Source organism: Parus major, chromosome 8 (assembly GCF_001522545.3).
Source record: "Parus major isolate Abel chromosome 8, Parus_major1.1, whole genome shotgun sequence".
In the NCBI taxonomy this organism is placed as follows: Eukaryota; Metazoa; Chordata; class Aves; order Passeriformes; family Paridae; genus Parus; species Parus major.
Genome location: NC_031777.1, coordinates 22,089,201 through 22,110,824, shown reverse-complemented (window position 1 = coordinate 22,110,824; position 21,624 = coordinate 22,089,201). Strand labels below are relative to the sequence as shown.

Here is a 21,624-nt window from a genome sequence, read left to right as displayed (position 1 = left end):
GAGACACAGGCAGCCTCTGCTGACTTAAGGTGGAACAGTGAGAACTGGAGACCTCTCGAAGGTCATGCCTGCCAGTAATGCACCAGATCTTCCACCCAAACACTTCATTAGCACAGGCATACAGCACTCCTGTCACAAGTTCCTCTGTGTCTGGGTCAGCTGAGATAAAGAAGAAGTCTTCAGGCAGAAATAGGTCAGGGAGCCTGGCTACTGACCACTGAAAATGCATTTATTTCGAATCTTGAAAACAGGGTTTTATGGTGTACTACATAAATCCCTGGATCCAAACATTGTCAGTACACAGCATGCACAGTCTGTTGCACAGGGCTTTTACCTTAAGCAAAAGCAGTAGAAAAATCTCCTACAACATCAGTTTAAAGAATAATTTTGAGTGAAATTATTCCCACTGAATTGGAAGTCCAATTGTTATATGGAATTGTTATATGGAAGTCCAATATGTTATCCAAACATAATGATCTCTGAGAAACCAGTGTCAGGGACAGCTCCAGTCAGATTTCTCCCATCAGTAATTCTGTTTCCCAGCATCACTATGACAGTTAAACTAAAATCTGCACCAGTCCTATAGGGATTTGTCAGGTAAAGATGAATGAAATCCTGCTTTCAGTTATGCATCCATACTTCCTCTGACATCACTTCGGAGTATACAGGCCTGTGCCACTCTGTACAGCTTTTCACAATACCATCACCACAGAAGCCATGAGAAGGGTTGAATTTGGGGGTCACATTATCAAATGGTGAAAATCAGCATCATCTTGGTGCTTCCAAAGGTTCTGGCTGCCTTACAGCATTTAAGGATCTGTTCCACAGCTAAAACAATGACTTGGCACACCCTGTTTAACTGGGAGAATCTTAAAAATCTAACACACTTTCTTCACTGAGCTGTTTATTTATTGGAATGGTTTCACACAGCTGCAATAGTAATACTAAACCCATTAGGTCATGCTCTGCTTCTAACCAGCTTCTCAGTCCACTTAACAATGGACTAATTCCTACCAGCACTGAATTGTTTTCAGAATGATACTTTGCCACATCTGTATTTTGTGCTAACTCAATTTGTCAGTTCTATTGTTAGAAAAGAAAGATCAAGAATTTAGTCTTCTGTAAAGCTCTGACAGTCCTTTTCTCTCCCTGTTTCACAAACTCTATTCTTTCCTGTCCTTATTGCACCTGAATCAGAGCAGAAATTTTCCTGCATTTGAATTTTGCTATGCTCAGAATTCAAGAATTAATTATCCCCTCTCACTGCCATAACAGCAACGTTTTCTGTATCACCATGGACAAACATTTTCTTCATGTTTTTTGTTAAGTATAGCACAATTGTTTCTGCCTGTGTCTCTGCTCTTTTTCTTTCCATTCCACTTTATTCTCTTTGCTCTGACAAAATTGCTCTTGAAACCACTCTCAACAAAGAGCTCCTCCATGCTTAGTTTCAGGATGACCCATAGGCCTACTTATTGCATGCTTTTGAAGAACATAGGGTTCTACAGCAAGATAAAAGACCAAGAAAGACCATTTTGCTCCTATTCATAACTTTCCCACTGACTCACGATGCATCCTAAGCAAACCGTTTAACTCTTTTGTGACCATAATCATTTTGCAGATCTACCACATTTTCTCTAGGTCATCTCTTTTCTAGGACAAAAATTCAAGAACTTCTCAGTTGTCCCCTATGGGAAGTTTTCCACTCTACAGCTCCCTGGTCCCAGAGGTGTGAAGTGATCTTAGCTCTCAGGCCCATTGCTTTGCACTCACTTATGTTACAAAAACTTCACATGGATATGCCAATCTTCTTAAGCCACTGCTTGCTCTGTCTAGTTGCTTTATATATACAGTAATTTACACCCTAAACACCTGAGATACTCAGAAATGCTATCAGTAGATATTTTACATTTACAGAAAGACTAGGATAACTCAGGTAAAGCAAAATTAAAAATAACACAAATAGGTAGAAAACAGATCACAGCAATACACCATGAAGGTAACCAGGGAGAAGAAAGAGCCAAGTTACATATGGCTGCAGACATCCCCAGCTAATGATGCCTGATTAAGTAGGTGCCTCTATATATCACAGCCCAAAAGCACATGTCCTTCCTCTGGAGCCACTCTGACCCCAGCCACTGAAATGCCTCCGTATTTAGTGACACTAGACTAAGATCTTTATTAAAATGTCACAATGGTAGTCAAATGCTTTGGGAAATAGGTTGGGAAATATGTTCCTACACCAATCTGCAGAAACAGATTAAAACCCCTTATCAATAGATTAAATTGGATTTATCAACAAGACAGTGTTGATAAAAATTAAAATTCTTGCCAATTATTGACTTATTTACAACCTGGCTTAGAATCAAATTTTGTACCATGCTACTTGGGCCTGGTGTCATGTTAACCAGCTAAGCTGGGTCATCCTGATTGCTCTGTTTATTTAATTTTCTTTCCTTAAACATTGGCAGGATACTGTGAGCCTTCTGAAATTTCACTGACATGCCAGGATTTCTTACAAATGAGATCTCTTGTGATAGAACTGTTAGAGTTCTTTGGTATATGTTATCTTAGCCTAGTGCTTTAAAATTATGAATATTACTTATGATGATGATGAACCTCATCCTTAATTACTTGCATACTGAAAAGGATTCCATCATACTTCTGTAACACAAATGCTTCATCCAGCATATATTTCAATACTAAGTATCATTAACAAAACTTGCCCACTGTTTCTTGTGCCATTGCAAGGCTTTCTTCCTCAGGCCACAGTTTCCTGTAGTACCTTTACAGTCCTCATTAAATTTTTATGGTTCATAGATCTCCATGGATATTGATTGCCATACAGTCTTCCTTTTTAAAAAATAAAAAACATTAGTAATTATGATATTTTCAACTTCTGCTGCATTTTTCATGTGCAGGTTTCACTCAAAACATTTTATAAATATTCATTAATCTTCAAAATATACCTGCGAGAAAAATAAGTAGTGAGAAGCAAATTGTGTCAGTGGGGGAGAGCCAAAAAGAGACTTTTGAGATCACTGTAAATATTGCAGAACTAGGACTAGCACAGACAAGTTCTGTTGCAGAGCCTCTTTTCACATTGCAAATGGAGCTGCACTTTTTAAGATGAACCTCAGGAAAAGTTATTATGTTAAATTATTATGCAAAAGTTATTATGCAAAAATTATAAAATCACAGAATTGTTCAAATTTGAAAAGACCTTTAAGATCATTGAGTCTGATGCTCCAGGCTTTTATGAAATAAAATAGTACAAAAAGCCCAAGCATCCAAAAACCAAAACAAATTATTAAACAATGCATTTCCATGGACCTTGAAGGATAATGAAATTATACAAAAAATAATTATTGTACTATATAAGACAAATAATGTCGAACAGACTAATTTGACTTGCTGAGAGACAGACAGCCCAAATAGAAAGAAAAAGCTATAGATTAGATCTGACTTTTTGAGATTTTGATAACATTTGATATGATATTCTGATTATCAACTGGAGAAAACCAAAGTGCAAATGAAATCACTGTAATATTTGCTTAAAAATATATTAAAATGTTACTATGAGGATGTTGTCCTTAGACAGATCTTCTGTTAGAAATCTCTAAGGATCTGTTCTGATCCACTCAACCCTTATGTTTTCCTAAACAATGAAATAGAGGTTTTGCAAGCATTTTGAAGGACAAGATTAAAATAAAAATTATCTTTCTATCCAAAGAACTAGACCAAGCCTCCAAAGATGAAATTCTAAAAAGGGAGATGAGAAATGCTTGCACTGAGGAAAGGTAGATCATTGGGAAAAATTATTCAGGAAAACATATGGCAAATCAACAGCAGAGCAGCCAAGGGATTGGGATGTGTAGTAGCAACCTATGCCATTTACAGCTGAAATATTACACTGTGGAAAAAGGTTTAATCTTTTAAGGCTTCACTGTATGCAGAGCCCTGGAAGCCCTGACTCACCAAGCAAGCAGATGCAGGACCTACAGACATCCTACTTACAGTTACTCAGAGTTGGTGACGTATCTCACATTCCACTGAGGCGCTGCTTCTGGAATGACCCCACTGCATCACACAGGCTGTGGAATGTGGTGGGTATCAGGCAGAGTTTAACTCTATCCATCTTCCCAATAAAATCAACTCATGAGCTCTGTCACACCAGTGCAATATGTCCTAGGAGAACAAACATGCTCTTGGTATACATCTAATGACTATATAATTTAAAAGGAATTAAATTAGTTGAATTCATGCACATTTTCTGGTCATTTTCCTTCCTTTTTCTTCTGTTCCAAAGGTTTGCATAACTTGGAGTTATTTTTAAAAACGCCACATGCTTCAGACAGCTCATGTCTATTTCATGTTTGCTGTACTTTATTATCCTAGGAAACACTGAGATTTAGACAAGAAGAGTTAAGTAGAGAGTCCAAAAAGCATTAGGGTTTGGATTACAATTTGAAACATTGCCAAACTTTACTAACAGCAAGACTGAATTCCCCCATGCCTGAAGACATAATAATAATAATAATACTGATAATGATAATGATAATAATAATAATAATAATAATTCTCAAGCACAATTAATTTTTCCTTTTGGCAAAAAAAAAACCCTGCAGCTTTGATACAGTCACCTAAGAGAGCAGATCTAATTCAGTGTGAAGCTGCAGGTCAGCTGCAGACTACAGTGAAAAAAGACCCAGGTTATGAAATCAATCATCTGCTTCAAATAAGTGTGAGGACACAGTTAGGATCAGACCTCAGCAATCTGGCAGCTTTCAACATCTCCAAGACAAAGTTGTGGTGATTCCCTACTGCTGAGATTTATCTTCACTGAGAAATGAGGGAGGAAAGTCTCTCTCGTAAAAGCATATCTCTCCTGCCTCTGTTTTGATGACCAACTGCTATCTGAGTCCTAATATTCTTTTGGCCTTCTTCCTTGGAAATCCAGTGAGGTCTCTGTGGAGTTTGCCTTGGTTCCCCTCTCAGACAGCTGTGACTAATTCAATGTTCAAGCTCTTGAGTTAATTCTCTCATTAGATCACTTTCCTTCTTCATGGAATGATTATTCCCACGGGAGAAATGAGAAAGACTCAAACAATATTGTGCTAGTATCTGACACGCTGCATCCAGGATGTTTATTTTAAATCAAATTGCCTGGAATTGATCCAGGTCTTTGGCTTAAACATAAGAACCTTCTAAGTGGTGGGGAACTGCAGCCATGCATGTTGCACAACATTCCCCATTTCACTGGAATTCCTCCAAACTTCCTGATAGGTAAATATACCTAGAACACAACCTCTCCACACAAGTAGGTCAGGTGACACAATTCTTTCATTGCTAGGGCATACTTTAGGACTGCAAAAAGTTTTTCTCCCTTGTTTTATTATTTTTTATCACACATCAAGGTGAAAGGGAGGGGGAGGGGGAGAGGGAGAGGGAGGGGGAGAGGGAGAGCTTTACATTTCCCAAGCTATTAACTGTTCAGCTGAGAAATAGACAGAGCCATCGTCACCTTGCTAATAGTGTGAAAACTTCAATGTTTTCACACAAGTCAGGTATTGTGGGGCTGCCTGAGTAGAAAGACTGTCTTTGGGGACCCCCTCTTGCTCTCTGTGTTTGGGTCAGTTTCAGTTCAGACCTGTACCCTGCACACACATACACACATATTCATCAAGATTCGTTAACCCTCACAGGAATGAAGGTAATATCTCTTGGGCCTGGCCCAAACCTGTCGAGAGAGTTCTCATGCCTGGCTTGAGCCTGGAAAATGTGTTATCTCCCTGTGAAGCACAACCCACTGCAGTAGGAAACATTCAGACCCTGAAGGGAAGCTTCTTTACCCACTGAAGCTGATGTACCACGTGAAAGCATAAGCTGACAACAGGTTTATGCAGGTATCTAATTAGAATATAGTGTCTGTAGCTCATTACAGGCTTTTGGCTGAGTAGAAAAACACAATAAGCAGTTGTGATTATCACCTTTGAGGTGATAATGGGGTAAACTACTACATTATTTGAGAAATACCTTACAAGTAGCCAGGGACCCACTTCTCCAGGCTGAGAGTGTGAGATCCAGCAGCCTACCTTGTCCTACCCCTTCAAGGGGCTGCACAAAAACATCCACCAACTGTGCATCCACAGACTGCTGATCTGCATTGTTGCTTTAGGCATGCGATGGCATCCAGAATAAATGGGACATCTGGGAAAAACCGAGGCCTTAACAGAGACAAGGTGTCTTGGAAATGTCAGAGATGTAGTTTAGTACACTACAAATGCTTGTACTCCTCACAAACTCTTGCTAGTTCTGCACTTTTGCAATTTTGGCTTCCATGGGAGAAGTCTGAGTTCAAATGCTTGTTGGTATTTAGGGAAGTGGACCAAAAATGGTTGTATCCTATGAAGATTTTGTGACCTCCACACCAAAACACAAAGTAAGCTCCTTTCCATTTTGGTGAAGCTGTAGAACACCTCTCCTCTGATAGATCAGTACATTACAATACAAGTAGCAACTATAGTAGGTAATTAGTAACAAAAATTGCAACTGCCTGTACCATTGAAAGGTTATAGCGGATGCTGTAGCACAGAGGGCAAAGTGCAGAGATGCAGTTTTCAACAGGAAGTGAAGATTTCATATGCACAAAACTGGGGGAGAAATTAGAGCTGGCACATTCTGGTTGCAATGGAAAGTGGCTCCCTATCACAAAAAAATCCCATGGGGTTTGATGTACCTACAAATAGTCAAGGCCTGAGTTTCTTGTCTCCTCTGCAAAAGGGAATTTTAGCAGCCAAGTATGGTAAGAGGTTTTAAGTCATAATGGTCCCCAAAACTACAAGGGCAATGGACAGCCATTACACAATTACATTCTGACAAGAAGCAGTCAGGCAAAGCTGCACATTCAAATCAATTATTACTCTTTTTAGGTTTTGGGGTGGATATTTGGTTATTTTGCTTTTTTTAAGACTAAGAGCTCTCAATCTATATTGGGTTCAGGGAGAAAAAAAAAAAAAACAAAAAAAAACGACAAATTTAAATCATACTGCAAGAGAGGAGGAGTTCAGCATCCGCACAGGCAACACCTTTCAGCCTCCCGATTTTGTTAATGTTCCAATACGTCACCCTGCAGTCCCGGTTTTATTAATGTTCCAATACATCTCCCTGCAGTAACAGCGGCACCTGCAGGATTTCGGGAAAAGCAACACCTCCCTCGGCTAACAGAACATCATCCAGGCATCTGGAAAGGTTTTCCTGAGAGCCCTTCAGCCAGAGAAATCTGAGCAGCCATTGGCCTCTGTGGGACAGGGTTTTTTTCAAGAGAAAACCTGAATAGTTGTTTGTGAGAATATTCTCACTCTTTTGGCAGGGTGGCAGCAGCACTTCTGTGCAGGTGTGGACAGTGGGACATGTTGAGGAGCACAGGGCATGCCTTTTTTGTCACCTGTCCTACATGACAGGCAACATTCAGCTGGCTTATTGGCAAATATATTTTTAAAAGTAATATATTAAAATTGAAGACATTTTTAATTCCTTCACTACAGTGACTGCCATTCTTGGTGTTGGTTAATCAAAAGGCTTCCTCATTACACGGTGCTATTTCACACTGTCAAAGGTACTTTTAGACTTATTCATGAAAGTCTACAGCATGTTTTGTGAGATTCACAGTAGTGTACAGGAGCATTAGCTCCATCCTGCACAGCTCCTGTGTGGCCACAGAAGACACCTACTGAAGTAGTGCTCTTTGCTGGGGGCAGAACCATGAACACAGCATAGCAAAGGCCTTTGGGGCAAAATGAGCTCTCTCAGCAATGGTATTTTGTGTCCATAAATATGGTGTGAAATCCTAGTGCTGGCCAAGAGTCTAACAGCTGACATCAGCCAGCCAGCGAGCCACTGGCATTTAGGAGAATTCTAAGCCTTTTACTCACAGGCCACTTCCGATGAATAAAATGTCAGCGTGAGAGAGGTCTGGTTTCTTTTACTGATATGTCAAAGAAAGAAAGACCTCAATGCATTTATTAGCTGAACTTAAAATTTATAGAGTTATATCAGTGTGCATCCAACTGTGTGTGCTTGCAGAAACCTTCTCTCTAGAGCTATGTTTTCTACAGGTATTTTCTGAAGACCAACTTGAAATGTAATTAGAATGTAACGCTAATGAAGAGAGAAACCAACAGCCCCCCAAGGGTATCATGATTCAGATTCTTTCCAGAAGTACATTTAAAAGTTATTACAATGAAATGCGGAATCATGAGAAAAGCCTGAGGGGCCATGACCATTATAACTGTGAGCAGACATGTTTTTCTTTCCCAGTCTCACAGTAAATAGATATGGAAGCCTTCCAAGTGGCTCTCTGATCGCTTTTTGCTCTGGCTGGATGTTACGCCCCTGGAACAGTTGTGGAAAACTCCAGACGGATGTTTTTCTCTCAGACTCTGCTGGACCCAGTGACTGCATGCATTTAACTCAGTATGTGATGCTCATCCCCCATCAGTGCTCAGGCATGCTGTGACTCAGGGAATTACACAGACTGAGATGGAAGTACACTCTGCCTCAGGATCAGTGCTGACCCCAGTGACCCATAGGGTGCTGCTACAGGACACTGATGAAACATTTGTGCTGGAATGAAGTGGAAGGCCCATGCATGGCATAACACTATGGACAAAGGGGGTGCTGGGCTGTGTCTGCCTGTCACGCTCCTGGAACAGTTGTGGAAAACTCAGGAGTGATGCTTTTCTCTCAGAATCAGTGTCAGCTCTGCCAGACCCAGTGATCATGTGTGTTTACCTCAGTATGTGATACTTATCCCCTGTCAACACTGGTCTCCTGCCACAGTCCCAGGCAGTTCTCCCCAGCATAGCCATATTTCTCACAAGCACAGATTGAGGTGGACAGGGACCCAGTTTGCAAGAGCATGACTAGGACCGAGGGACGGAGGTTGTGAAGGCAGTGACTAAGTGAATAACCTATTGCAGGACCAGTTTTAACCACAAACAACCTCTTTGCAGAGCAGGGAGCAAGCCCAGAGTGGCCAGAGGTGTCTGTAGGAGCGCACAGCATCTCCTCACCTTAAAATGAACCTCGAGGTGCTGGAGCATGCCCCGGGAAGGCAACAAGGCAAGGAAACATGTCTTACGAGGATCAGGTGAGGCAGCAGGGGCTGTTGAGTCTCCAGGAGGCTCAGGGGGGACCTCACTGTTCTCTACAACTCCCTGGAAGGAGATTATAGTGAGGTGGGGGTCAGTCTCTTTTACTGTGCCTGCAGTAAGAGGATCAGAGGAAATGGCCTTAAGCTAAAATAGGTGAGATTCAGATTAGATGTTAGAAAACACTTTTCACTCTTCGGGTGGTCAGGCAGTGGAACAGTTTGTCCAGAGAAGTGGTGGAGTCACCACCCCTGGAGGTGCTTCAGAGGCATCTGGATCTGGCACTGGGTAATGTGGTTTAGCAGTTTAGGGCTTACAGGGGCAGTGCTGGGTGGACCGCTGGAATAAATAATCTTAAAAGTCTTTTCCAACCTTGATGATTCCGTGATTCCCGTGGGGCCTCACGGGGCCAGTTGCCCAGGCAGGCGCATAGACATAGGAGTGCAGAGGTACCAGAACCAGTGGCATCCTGAGGGCAGGGTGCTTGGCACACACGGAGCACTCGGCAGACAGGGAGCCCCCGGCACACACGGAGCACTCGGCAGACAGGAGCCCCCGGCACACACGGAGCACCCGGCAGACAGGGAGCCCCCGGCACACTCGGAGCTCTCAGCCTACCCCATCATGGTGCCCACCCGCTCCGGGCAGAGCCGCCTCAGCGCGGAACGCGCCCCCCACCCCACTCGCGCACGCGCGCGGGCGGGCGGAGCGGGCGCGTGCGCGGCGCGAGGCCGGCGCCGCGGGGTACCGGTGCGGCAGCAGCGATGGCGGCGAGTGCGGGGACGGGCAAGGGTGGCTCTGGCACCGGCTCCAGCTCCAGCTCCAGCTCCAGTTCCGAGCGGCACGCCCGCCTCCTCCTGGCCCAGATCAATCGACTGCGCGCCGGGCACAGCTTCTGCGACGTGCGGCTGGAGGTGGGCCCGGAGGCGTTCTCCGTGCACCGCCTGGTGCTGGCGGCCAGCAGCCCCTACTTCGCGGCGCTGTTCGCGGGAGGCATGAAGGAGTCCGGGCGGGACGTGGTGCGGATCGCGGGCGTGGAGGCGGACACCTTCCACACGCTGCTCGACTTCATCTACACAGGTGAGGGCTGGCGAGGGGGCGAGGGGCGGGTGCCCGGCGGCCGCAGGCTGGAGCGGGGCCCCGCTGTGGTTTGGTGCCCGCAGGGGTGGTGAGCATCGCGGAGCACAACGTACAGGAGCTCATCGTCGCCGCGGACATGCTGCAGCTCACCGAGGTGGTGGAGCTCTGCTGCGAGTTCCTCAAGGGCCAGATCGACCCGCTGAACTGCATCGGCCTCTTCCAGTTCTCCGAGCAGATCGCCTGCCACGACCTGATGGAGTTCACCGAGAGCTACATCCACGCGCACTTCCTGGAGGTGCAGAGCGGGGAGGAGTTCCTGGCGCTCACCAAGGAGCAGCTCGTGAAGATCCTGCGGAGCGAGGACCTCAGCATCGAGGACGAGTACCAGGTTTTCACAGCAGCGATGCAGTGGATTCTGAAGGATTTGGGGAAAAGAAAGAAGTATGTGGTAGAAGTACTGGAGCCCGTTCGATTCCCTCTGCTACCAGCACAAAGGCTGTTAAAATACATAGAAAGTAAGTGAAAGAAAGAATATCACGTGCATGTATGTGAGCAAACTATGTATTGTTCAGAGTTACTGGGCTTTGATGGACTATTTTTTACACTGAAAACACGATGAATAAAAATATTTATAGCAAACAAGTTATATTTTTTAAAAAATAAACACAGGTTTATAAACATGCTTTTGAAAATGCCTTATAAAAGTAAGCAACATTGATTTGTCTGCTGTTTTAGGAGAAGTTAGTAATATTTGTACAACTGAATTGCTTACAGTTTGTTACTTTTCACTGTGCTTTTTTAAATTCTGCTCATTTTATTCTTATTCTCTTATGTTTTTCTTGAAGGTATTCCAGATTTCAGTCTTCGGGTGGCCCTGCAAACTCTGTTGAAAGAATATTGTGAAGTCTCTAAATCTCCCAAAGAGAGCAAGGTCAGCAGTTTTCTGCAGGCTTCTAAAGGTCGTCCCCGGAGGAAAGCCAGGAAGTACCTTTATGCAGTAGGTTAGAATGTGGCTGTTTGAACCTTATAAAACAAATTGATTAGTATCTCAGAATGCAGTACTGAAGGAGATATCCGAGGATTTTTTTTTAATTAAAATATATAAAGATAGTAAAACATTTCATCATGGCTGAGTTACCATGTTAGTTGTTTTGATTAGAATTGCATAGGACTCCAGCATTCACATTTCTTGTCATTGCAACATGGCATTTAAAACCCAGATTTGCTTTTCAAAAATTGCCTTGGGTAGAAAGCTGCAAATCAGCAGAGGTTTTACCCAGGGTTCACTGCAAAGCTGCAGCTTTATATTGGAAGGGAATATGTTTGTTTCACCCTACAGGCTGTAGCACCAGCTTAGAGAGCAAAGGCTACTGGCTGATCCTTGTATTTTACTGAAAACATGAAGTCAACCATTCTTCCTTGTATGATGGAGAAACAAAGATACTTGGAAAAATCCAATTCCTTCTAAAAAGCAGCTGATGGCTGTTACTGTAATATTTTTAATGGTTTAGATATAGGAGCAGAAGGATGAACAGGAAGCTCTTACTCAGCTTTTCCACTTACTTTCCAGGTGGGTACACCCGACTGCAAGGAGGACGCTGGAGTGACAGCAGAACCCTCAGCTGTGTGGAGCGATTTGACACCTTCAGCCACTACTGGACCACAGTGTCCTCTCTCCACCAGGCCCGGAGCGGGCTGGGGGTGGCTGTGGTGGGAGGAATGGTCTATGCCATTGGAGGTAACAGCTGAAATAAGCTTGCTTTCTTACGTGAATGCTAGAGAACTCATGTATGGAGACTTTCATAATTATTCTTCTTTTAAGTGGTTCTGAGGATAATACAATTTTTAGGTGTAGTAACAAAGGAATTGGGGTTTCTTTATTCTCTATTGTCACTGCTATGTGAATGCCTGTTAGGGATCCTGTGCAGGCCAGTTTTTACTAAGCTGCTCTCCCCTCATGTTGTAGCTACTCACAGGCTGTGATATAGATGTGTGCAGACATACTCAGAGAAGTTGGCTATTCTGTGGGCTTTGTGTACCACCATTAATAGAATTTCTTTTCTCATAGTCTAGCAGAAGCCCATAGTGTAAAAGGCAGTGGCACAGGACAGACCACTTGTGCACTGCCTGCCTGGAAAGGCTCATTATGTCTGTTTGCACAAGGATGTGATGAGTGGCTCTACCAGCCCATCATGAAAGAATGCATATGTAGACTGTTTTTAACACGACAGAGCACATTCTTTGGTCTTGAAAACCCAGTCAGTTGTGCTGAGGAGTAAAACCTGCAGCACTGTGGTTGTTTACCTCTCTGAAATTTTCAGTAACATTTCAGGGAACTATTGATGAATTCAGTTCCTGGTACAAATGAAGACTTTGCTACATTTGGCAAAAAGATGTATCTTGTATTCAAATGTTGCCTGTCCTGGAAGAAGTTGAAGAATGTTTCCATATCTGCAGTGCAAAACATTGCATTTCCCCTGACTCTTCTTGCTTTTATTATGCAGGTGAGGACAACTCAATGATTTTTGACTGTACTGAATGTTACGATCCTGTTACTAAGCAATGGACAACTGTGGCTTCTATGAACCATCCCCGTTGTGCACTGGGAGTGTGCACATGCTATGGTGCTATCTATGCTTTGGGTAGGTTGTGGGGTTTTCCTAGGTTAATTTAAAGATGTTAATTCATAGGACTTGTAAATTAATTTGATCTTAAATATTACATCTTGGTGATGCAAATTTGAAAACTTAAGTTTTGAAAAACAACTGTGTCTATAAATATTGACATACATACTAAATCTCTGTGGAATATTGTTTAGTTATAACTTATTTCCATTGTAGACTGACTGCATGCTGATTTCAGAAATTGTCCTGGAACAGTCCACTGTATGTCTAAAAATGCAGCTAATGCACAACTTCATGCCATTAAATTCCTTCCCATGTTTGCTGTTACTTGCAGGAGGCTGGATTGGAGCAGAGATTGGCAACACAATTGAAAGATTTGATCCTGAAGAGAATAGTTGGGATGTGGTAGGAAGCATGGCTAAGCCCCGTTACTGCTTTGGGTGTTGTGAAATGCAAGGTGAATATTGTTAAGTTTATATCCCTAAGTAGTTCCAACAGCCATTGGATTTGGAAACTTTATGTCTCAGTCATGAATTCTTACTTTTGTCTTGTACTGAGCTGTCAGTCACACATGCTTGTTCCTCACTTGTTTGTTGTTTTAATACTCTATTTTTAATTCTGCAGAATTCAAAGACTATAAAGTTCTCTCTTCTGCCTTTTATCTCATGAGAAGTTTTTACATGTCTGCCAGTATGGTTATGCAGCTAGTCTTTTAGCAGTTGATTGTTCTTTCTGATACTGCTTTTATTTATCTTCTATATTTGGGTTTGCAAATATATATATGTTTTTCTTTGTGACAATCTGAAGACTTGCTACAGGTTATTTTAAGACAGACATTTTGAAATACCTGATCAGTTAATATGCTTACAGAGTATTTGATCCTGGCCAGGTCAGGAACCTTCTGAATTCCTTCCCCTGCACATTAATTTTTCTAGAAGCTTTCTTCAGAGCTTCTAGTGCTCAAGCCCCAAGCTGCTTATAAAAAATCTTTATGTATTATACTACTGTGCAAAAGGAGGATTTTCTGTCATTCTTTAACCCACTTAATATCAGGCTGAAACTTGTGTTGTGACAGTAATTTCCTGTCTGTATTATGAAGATTAAAAGAGGAGAAACTCTGTTTCTGCAGGTTTGATTTATGTTGTTGGTGGTATCAGCAGTGAAGGAGCAGAGCTGCGTTCTGTTGAAGTCTATGACCCCATCTCTAAACGTTGGTCTGAGCTCGCTCCAATGGGCACCAGAAGAGCCTATCTTGGTGTAGCTGCTCTCAACGATTGTATCTATGCTGTGGGAGGCTGGAATGAATCCCAGGACGCACTTGCTAGTGTAGAAAGATACTCATTCGAAGAGGTATGGCAGAGCCCCTTCTTTTCATAAATGTAGGTTGCATCAGCTTTGTGTGAGATGCTATAGAGGTAGCCTGCTTCCTTCCTTTAAAAAGAAAAAGCTAGAAATTCCATTTCCTTTTCACTACTGGTATCATTTCCTTTTCACTACTGGCTGGGTATCTTGGGTGAAACAAAGCTTTGGTGATCTCAGGGTCTGTCCTAAGTAGTTGTCATGGTTTAACTATGCACAGATATACTGTAGTTTGGTAAATACTTCTTAGGGTTAAGATGAGAGGATAGATTCCCTCTCTGCAACAGAAAGCTCAGTAGTCTGAATAGAGAGAAAAAAATCATTGTAAATAATTTTAAATAATTGTAAATAAAAGGTCAGAGTTACCTTTTATTGCAAAATTTGAGGATCTTCTTCTGCGTCAAAATGTAGTGGTGTTTCAGCATGACTAGAAGAAGATTAAAAAAATTTCCAGACTCCTACTGTTCATGTTTTTATGATGCTCTTTGGAAGAGTAGCTACTCTTAAAAGCAGAACATAATCCGATGTGCCATCTGTTTTGCTTTTCAAACTGAATCTAGTTTTCCTGTTTCCCCCACCTCAAACTGTACCATGCTCTATTTTAGAGACTGACTGCATCTTGCAGTGACTGAAGAAAGGGAGGGGTGTTGTGTGCAGACAGTATGGGATCTGCTTTTTAGAGATTAACACAATTTGGAGCCCTTGTGAAAGTGTTGTCATTCCTGTCTTGGTAATCCTCTGGATACTGTACCCATACCACATGTAAGCCTTTGAAGTGTATGCATAGTGTTCTTTGTATGTTTCAGTCTTTAAGCTTTAAAAGTTACTTCATCAGAATCAGGGCTTGCCCTAAAGCTATTTCTTGACCTTTTTGTTAGGAAAAGTGGGTTGAAGTTGCATCAATGAAGATCCCAAGAGCTGGTGTCTGTGTTGTAGCTGTGAATGGACTTCTCTATGCCTCAGGAGGCCGAGCTCCCAGTCCTGATTTTGCTGCTCCAGTAACCTCTGACTCTGTTGAAGTTTATAACCCTCACATGGACAGCTGGACTGAAATTGCCAACATGATCACCAGCCGCTGTGAAGGAGGTGTAGCTGTGCTGTAAAACACAAAGAAGAAAACTCATTCAGGGAATGAGTAAATTATGTCTCCTCAGATTTCCTGTTTCATTGGCCAGAAACCTCTTTTAACACAGGAGCTGCAGTGGAGAATTAGATCAGAGGGATTTTCCTGAGGAGAAGGAAAAGCCCTTCAAAGTAAATTGGCTTATCCAATGTCTGTCTCAGGAAGTATTCTGTTAAGAGTAGGAATGCCTCTTATAACTGGATTAAGCTCACTGAAATAAATGGTGTATTTGCCCTGTAAAAATCTGAAGAAATAATTCCAACACGTTAGAGACATTAATCAGGTTGTTATTGAGCTGGAACTTTGGCCAGACTTCTAATCTGGAAGTGGGTTACTGTCAACAGCAAGGAGTTACCTGTTGGTAAGATCAGATTGGGTGATTTGGATGGCATTAGTTCTTTTTCTGGCAGAAAACAAGGAAGAGAAGATAACAGACAGGAAAGACTTGATGCCTCTGTTCATGACCTTGATGCATCTAAGCCTCTTTTCTGTTGCTGGACATGGTAAGCATTAAATATGAATTGGATCTTTACTTTCTGGCCACTCCACAAATTTGATTGGTGAGTGGATGAGAATTTCCTATTCTGGAAGGTTGTCCTCACAGTTTTAATAATGCTGTTCCCCTTCCACGCTGGCTTTTCTTCTCAGTGGTGTCAGTGATGCCAGTAGAACTCCTTTTTGTGTAAGCTCTGGTGAATTTTAAATACAAGTGCTATTAATTAGATTGGCTCTTCTGTTTAGGACTGGTCTTAGTATAAAAACACAGTGAAAAGCTTTTGCCCCGATATTTTTTTTCCCCACAATCAAATGTGTTTTTACCCTGTGTGACACATGCTGAGACTTGGCATTGAATACTTGCTGTTCTCACCTTCACTACATCTTGTATCCTGCCTCATCCAAATTTAAGCAAATGGAGCTTTTTGTGAAAGAATTAGCTGCATTTAGCATTAAAGTGGTTATATCAGTGGCTCTTAAGGAGTTTGTATTTAGCTAGATACACCTAGTAAAACAATACTACAAAGAATTCGGAGTTATTTCTAGATTAATTTAATTAATGTATTTGAAGTTGCTTTTTGCACACTGTGGGTGCATTTTCAGCACAGCTGTGGATGATTTGGATGGAGTCTGAAGTGAGGCCGCTTGAATTTTGATAGACAGTGTTATTCTGGAACACAAAACCACAACTGGAATGTCACAAAACAGGAAGCTTGGCACTGTGTAGACAAGGGGACATTCATGTTGTTTCGGTCAATATCCCCTCTGTAAAATTACCAAATTAATACATGAATAAATACTCCAAGGTGAATGTTGCAGGTACCTTAATAATCTAGGTCCTAAAATCTAACATAGAGTTGGGCTAAAACATGCTAGATGATGGAGAGTTTCTCTGATTGTTCCATAACCTTGTGTGTGCTTTTACTTCAAGGAATTTCTTACATGACTGAATTAATGGTTTGATTTTTTTTCAAGTATAAGCTTGTTTAAACTGTTTTTCATAATAAAATGTGTTTTCAGAACTGACTGGAATGCTCTTGAATAGGTTGCTTTAATAACTTAGTAAGCTATATTACTGTCACTTTCATATAATAGATAATTTTTTCTTTCTATTGGAAATTGTCTTTCCCAGTAGAACACTAGGGAAAGATTTGTTATAAATTGTGACTGTGTGAAGTAACACACTTCGGCAGTAAAATACTCGTATTTCTCTTCTCAGTGTAAAATCACTCAAACTTCTTGAGAATCTGTCCTGCCAGCTCTATTCAGCCCTCTGTGGGATGAAATTACAGGTAATATTTCTTAGTCTTTCTTCTTTATATTTCAGGATTCCTCTTGGAACTGTTTGAGAAACAGTACCTTAGCTGTATTTTATTATTGGAAACTACAGTTTTACTTTTGATCCCTACCTGTAAACTTCCTGGTTTAATGGAGCTTGAGTTGTCTGCAGTTGTCTGAAGTTACCTTCTCTGGGTTTTGTAACTGATTCTGTCATGTTTGAATGAAACTTTGAAGCTGCTTGATTATGGTCTCTTCTCCTCAGCACCTCTTTTACCTAATCAAAAGACAGGACTCTTCTCTGGACCTGTCTGAAAAGATGCCATGTCTAAGAAAGAAGGAATAGAAAAAAAATTCCATTCACAAACTCAATTTTATTTCCTTTATGTCCAGAAAGCTCTGAAATATATTGTTTAACATGATACTTTCATAGTTCAGCAAAGAGCAATTGATACCCATAATTTCTTATATTGTTTAACATATGAATGTTAACAGATTACACAAGTAAGGCTGATGTACACAGCTGCTGTTTCAGCAACAGCATACAAGATAGGTCCATCTCCAGGACAGGCAGATTTCTTAAATATCTGTTCTTTGCAGAATGAACAAGCAACAAATTTTAAGGGACAACATGTGCTTTATTTGGTGTAGAACAACAATGAAGAATACTGCTTTAACAGAACTATGAGAATTATCTGGTCCTAAGACCAAGTGTGGATGTCATTTTCAGCTTTCTTCCTGCATCTTATACTGTACTTAAGTACTTCTGATAAAAAGCTTACAAGAAATATGCTGATATTCCATTTCCTAGGTTTCTTGAGGTAGCTGACACAAAAAAAGAAAATCCATGTGACTTAGGTTGTATCTTCCACAGTTCCACTAAATGATGTGCTAGGAAGAATTAAGTACACAGAGCATATGCTTCTGCAGTGGTTTCAGTAATAGACCCATCATGGAGGGTTTGCAGGCTACAAGTCCATTGGTATCTGTCCATATATATGGATTTTTAGGAAGAAGAAGACAAGCTACTTTAAGTCCCATTATCTGATCCCTTAATGCCAGCACTTGAGTCCTTGTGTCATAGCATAAGTTAACAGTCCTTTAATTTAGGAGTGTGGCAGATATTTATGGCTGTGTTGCATGCAGCTTTTTTTGCCAGGCAGCCCTAAATCCAAACAAAACCTAGGAACAGGTGGCCCAAACAGCCTTTATAATTTCAGTAAGCCTGAGCAGGAATTTGACCTTCCATCTCCTGTGACAACTTGGCAGGGATACAAAGCTCCCACTTCAGTTTTTCCCCACTCCAGCACAGCAGCTGATTAACACATTTCAGGTGAGTGCTGACTTTGGCTTGCCACTGCAAACAATGCTCACCTGGTCCTTCCTTACCTGACACCGCACTGAGCACTCCCTCACACAGCATACCTGGAAGTGTCCAGGCTGGATGGGGCTTTGAGCAACCTGATCTAGTGGAAGGTGTCCCTGTATACAGCAGGGGATTGGAACGAGATGATCTTTAAGGCCCCTTTTGACCCAAACCATTCCATGATTTTCAGCACCTTCTCTGAAAATAGGAGTGAAATAGGAGTCTTGTTCCACAACAGCAACTGAGTAGAATGTGCTTTTTCATAATTCTCTGCTACTTCTTTAAACACCAAACTAGAACTGCTTTCACCTTGTTACTGTTGTTTTCCCCACCTCAGAACATGATCACACATTACAGTCAAACCAGATGCTTTAATAATTCCGCACAGAGCAATTCATACCCATGTGATTTTGAATCTCCATTCTAAATTCCTAGAGCAGCAACATCTCATTCAGGAGTCACTCCTTGTTCTACAGATAATGACAGATTCATTTTTGCCTTGGAAGTAATTGCAATTTACAACCTTTCCCTCCTGGACTAGCTTCAAAATCAGTTGGAAAATCATTTTGCTTCAAGAATAAACATCTTGATCCCTGCCATCATACAACTTCTAAGCACAAGTCAGTCTTTATTTCTCCTGGAACTCCATACAAATACTTTATTGGCAAATAATAGCTTTTCCTTACTGATTTATTAATTTGTGTTCTACTATATTTTTCTGTCATCACTTTGTTCCCCTTCTAAGAAAGCTTTCAGTGCTACAGTGGCTAACAGGGATGATATCATCACCACTGTTCCCGCTACCCTCAGTACTTTAAACCACCTGGGGTAAGTAGGAAGAAGGGAAATGTCATAATGCAGTGCTATCCCTAAGGCCAGCATGAGCATTACTGCTCCCTGAGTGACATCTTTGAAAAGCAAGGCTTGGCAGGCAAGCAGAGGAGGAACTGTGCTGTTAGCCAGGTTCAGCCAGTCTGGCTTGGCTGGGCTGTTTTCTGGGAGAGTAAACCCCCACCTCATTCCCCCTAGGAATGACACTGTTGCAGCTCCATAGGCAACCTGAGCAAAGGCCAGCTGTGGCCAGTAGGTCCCCTGCAGGGCCATGGTCAGCGGCACGGCCACAAAGGGAACGAGCCCCCCAAGGCTTAAGTAAAGGGCTGGCCTGGGAGAATCCTTCAATGATTCCAGTTTCTTTTGTGATTCTGCCTCAGATTCTGCAGGGGTTTTCTTCTTGAAGATGGGGAGAGAGGTGTGGAAAGCCTGGAGCTTGGTTGTGTAAACCGATGCAGGTTGGAGGCTCTGAGATGTTGAGAGAGGATGTGTTTCTCTCCACAGCCGGAGTGCCAAGGAAGACCAAGTTGTCTTCTTCCCGTAGAGCAGCAGCCTGGGACCAGTTAACTTCTGCAGCTGCAAGCACAAAACTTGTTCTGAGCACTGCACAGTGCAGGCTTAGAGATCTGAAGGTACCTAAACTACCTACTGAATATTGCACCAAGTAGTTTTCCAGGTCAGGTCACACCACAGCTGTCCTTGCTTTTGAATTTCAAGTGGTTTGAACTAAACTAATGAAGGCACCCAATGCAGCTGATAAAGAGCAACTGGGTTCTCCAGAGTGCACAAGCAAAGCTTACTCAGTAGTGCCCACCTATCCCTCCCCACACACGTCTTCTCTAGGCACTTTTAAGATATATCAGTCCTTTTCAGAGTAAAAAATAAAATAGTTTCTTAAAGAAGCAGGATAAGGCCACCCCAGAAACCAGCTACTGTCCCCTCACCACTCCATCAAGAAGTGATAGGAAAAAAAGACTGAGACAATAAAATAAAATAAACAGCTTTGCTTAAAAGTGCTTGTAGAAATGATGAACTATTCCAGAAAAGCTGAGTGATAAACTCCAGCTTGGAAGCCACCTTTTTTTCCAAAGCTACAGTCCTATATTTTGGTATTTCACTTTTAAATAAAATCAGAAAAAAAGCCTTCAGTAACTTACATTGAGAGGTGTGTTGAAGCAGCATCGTTTTATGAGAGGAAACATATTTGTTTTGTCAATGCCCTAAAACAGAAAAAAATCAGCAGAAGGTCTGAAACCAATGAATCATTGAGTTCATCAGTGATGAACTGAACATCTGAACAGGTCAGATGCTCAAAGTTCAGTCACAGTCAGCATTTTCCAAATACGAGAGTCTTACAGGTATATATTTAAAGAGATATGTGAATATATATTAGATATGTATTCAATCAGTACTTGCCCACTGCAGACTACTTAGTTTCAAGCAGCTTTATGAACTGAAATCCTAAAGTTTCTAAAATTCCAAACTGTTGCAAGAACAATTTCTAGTAAAAGAACTGAGTATCAGGGAACAGGCGATGGCTTCCCGTTTATGGATCATCTCCTCTTCAAGGGATATACGGCTACACAAAGCTTATAAAGGAGCAATTCCTCACACGCGGAAAAAGCGATCATTAATTAAAAAAAGCAGTGGAAAAGCAATCCCATCCAAGCTTCAAATAAGCTCCCTGCCGGGGTACGACACTCACCGGGGGAAGGTGGGCGGCTCGCCCTGGATTTGACTCCGCAGTTCCCGGTCCTGCTGCGCCGGGAGATACAGACGGCTCCGTACAGCCAAACTCCCCTGAGGGAGGGCGAAGGGAGCGGAGAATATTCCAGAGGGAGAAGGGGCCGCTCTGCCCACCGGACAGGACTCACTGGGTGCTACCCCGGACCCACACGCTGTAGCGCCTTCCGGTGCCCCCATAAGCGTTCCGACGGCGCCCGGTACTAAGCGCTACCGGTCCGGGCGAGAACCGGGGTGGCCCGTCGTGTTCCGCCGCGCCGGGGGAAAGGCCCCCCGAGCCGATACCGGGGGCAGCAGCTCCGGTCACTCCCAGCCCGAGGGCCGCGGTCGGTCTGGCAGAGGAGCGACACGCTCCTCTCCTGCCCGCGGGCGACACTGCTCATCTCCTGGGGAGCAGTGCGGCCTGCATAAAGCACTGCTTTCTGTCTTCCGGCATCACCTCATCGAGCAAACCTTTCACAGGCGGACTACAAATCCCAACCGGCCCTGCGGCGCGCCGCCCGCCTATCTGCGCGGCGGAGATGGCGGGTAGTCTTCTGGGACCCGTAGTCTGCGGCTGCATCCGACAGGCGG

General features: G+C 42.5%; 2 protein-coding genes across 3 annotated transcripts; one reads left to right on the top strand and one right to left on the bottom strand.

Annotated features, from left to right (window-relative positions):
* The first annotated feature begins 9,887 nt into the window (after positions 1–9,887).
* IPP (intracisternal A particle-promoted polypeptide) lies at positions 9,888–17,356 on the top strand. 2 transcript variants are annotated; one of them, XR_004498480.1, is made up of 9 exons: positions 9,888–10,232; positions 10,316–10,747; positions 11,078–11,233; positions 11,803–11,970; positions 12,737–12,874; positions 13,191–13,313; positions 13,986–14,206; positions 15,094–15,841; positions 17,161–17,356. XR_004498480.1 is itself a non-coding variant. In XM_015636781.3 (8 exons), exons 1-8 carry the CDS (start codon positions 9,917–9,919, stop codon positions 15,316–15,318), a joined length of 1,779 nt encoding a protein of 592 aa, XP_015492267.1. In that variant the 5' UTR covers positions 9,888–9,916; the 3' UTR covers positions 15,319–16,859. The 2 variants fall into 2 exon arrangements, 1 of the variants encoding a protein (XP_015492267.1); XM_015636781.3 differs by lacking the exon at positions 17,161–17,356 and having other exon boundaries at positions 15,094–16,859.
* Positions 17,357–17,728: 372 nt separating this feature from the next.
* Positions 17,729–21,549, bottom strand: TMEM69 (transmembrane protein 69). Its single transcript, XM_015636782.3, has 3 exons — positions 21,014–21,549; positions 20,466–20,528; positions 17,729–19,884 (listed from the first exon to the last, which is right to left on the bottom strand). Exons 2-3 carry the CDS (start codon positions 20,508–20,510, stop codon positions 19,186–19,188), a joined length of 744 nt encoding a protein of 247 aa, XP_015492268.1. The 5' UTR covers positions 20,511–20,528; positions 21,014–21,549; the 3' UTR covers positions 17,729–19,185.
* Between the last annotated feature and the right edge of the window lie 75 nt (positions 21,550–21,624).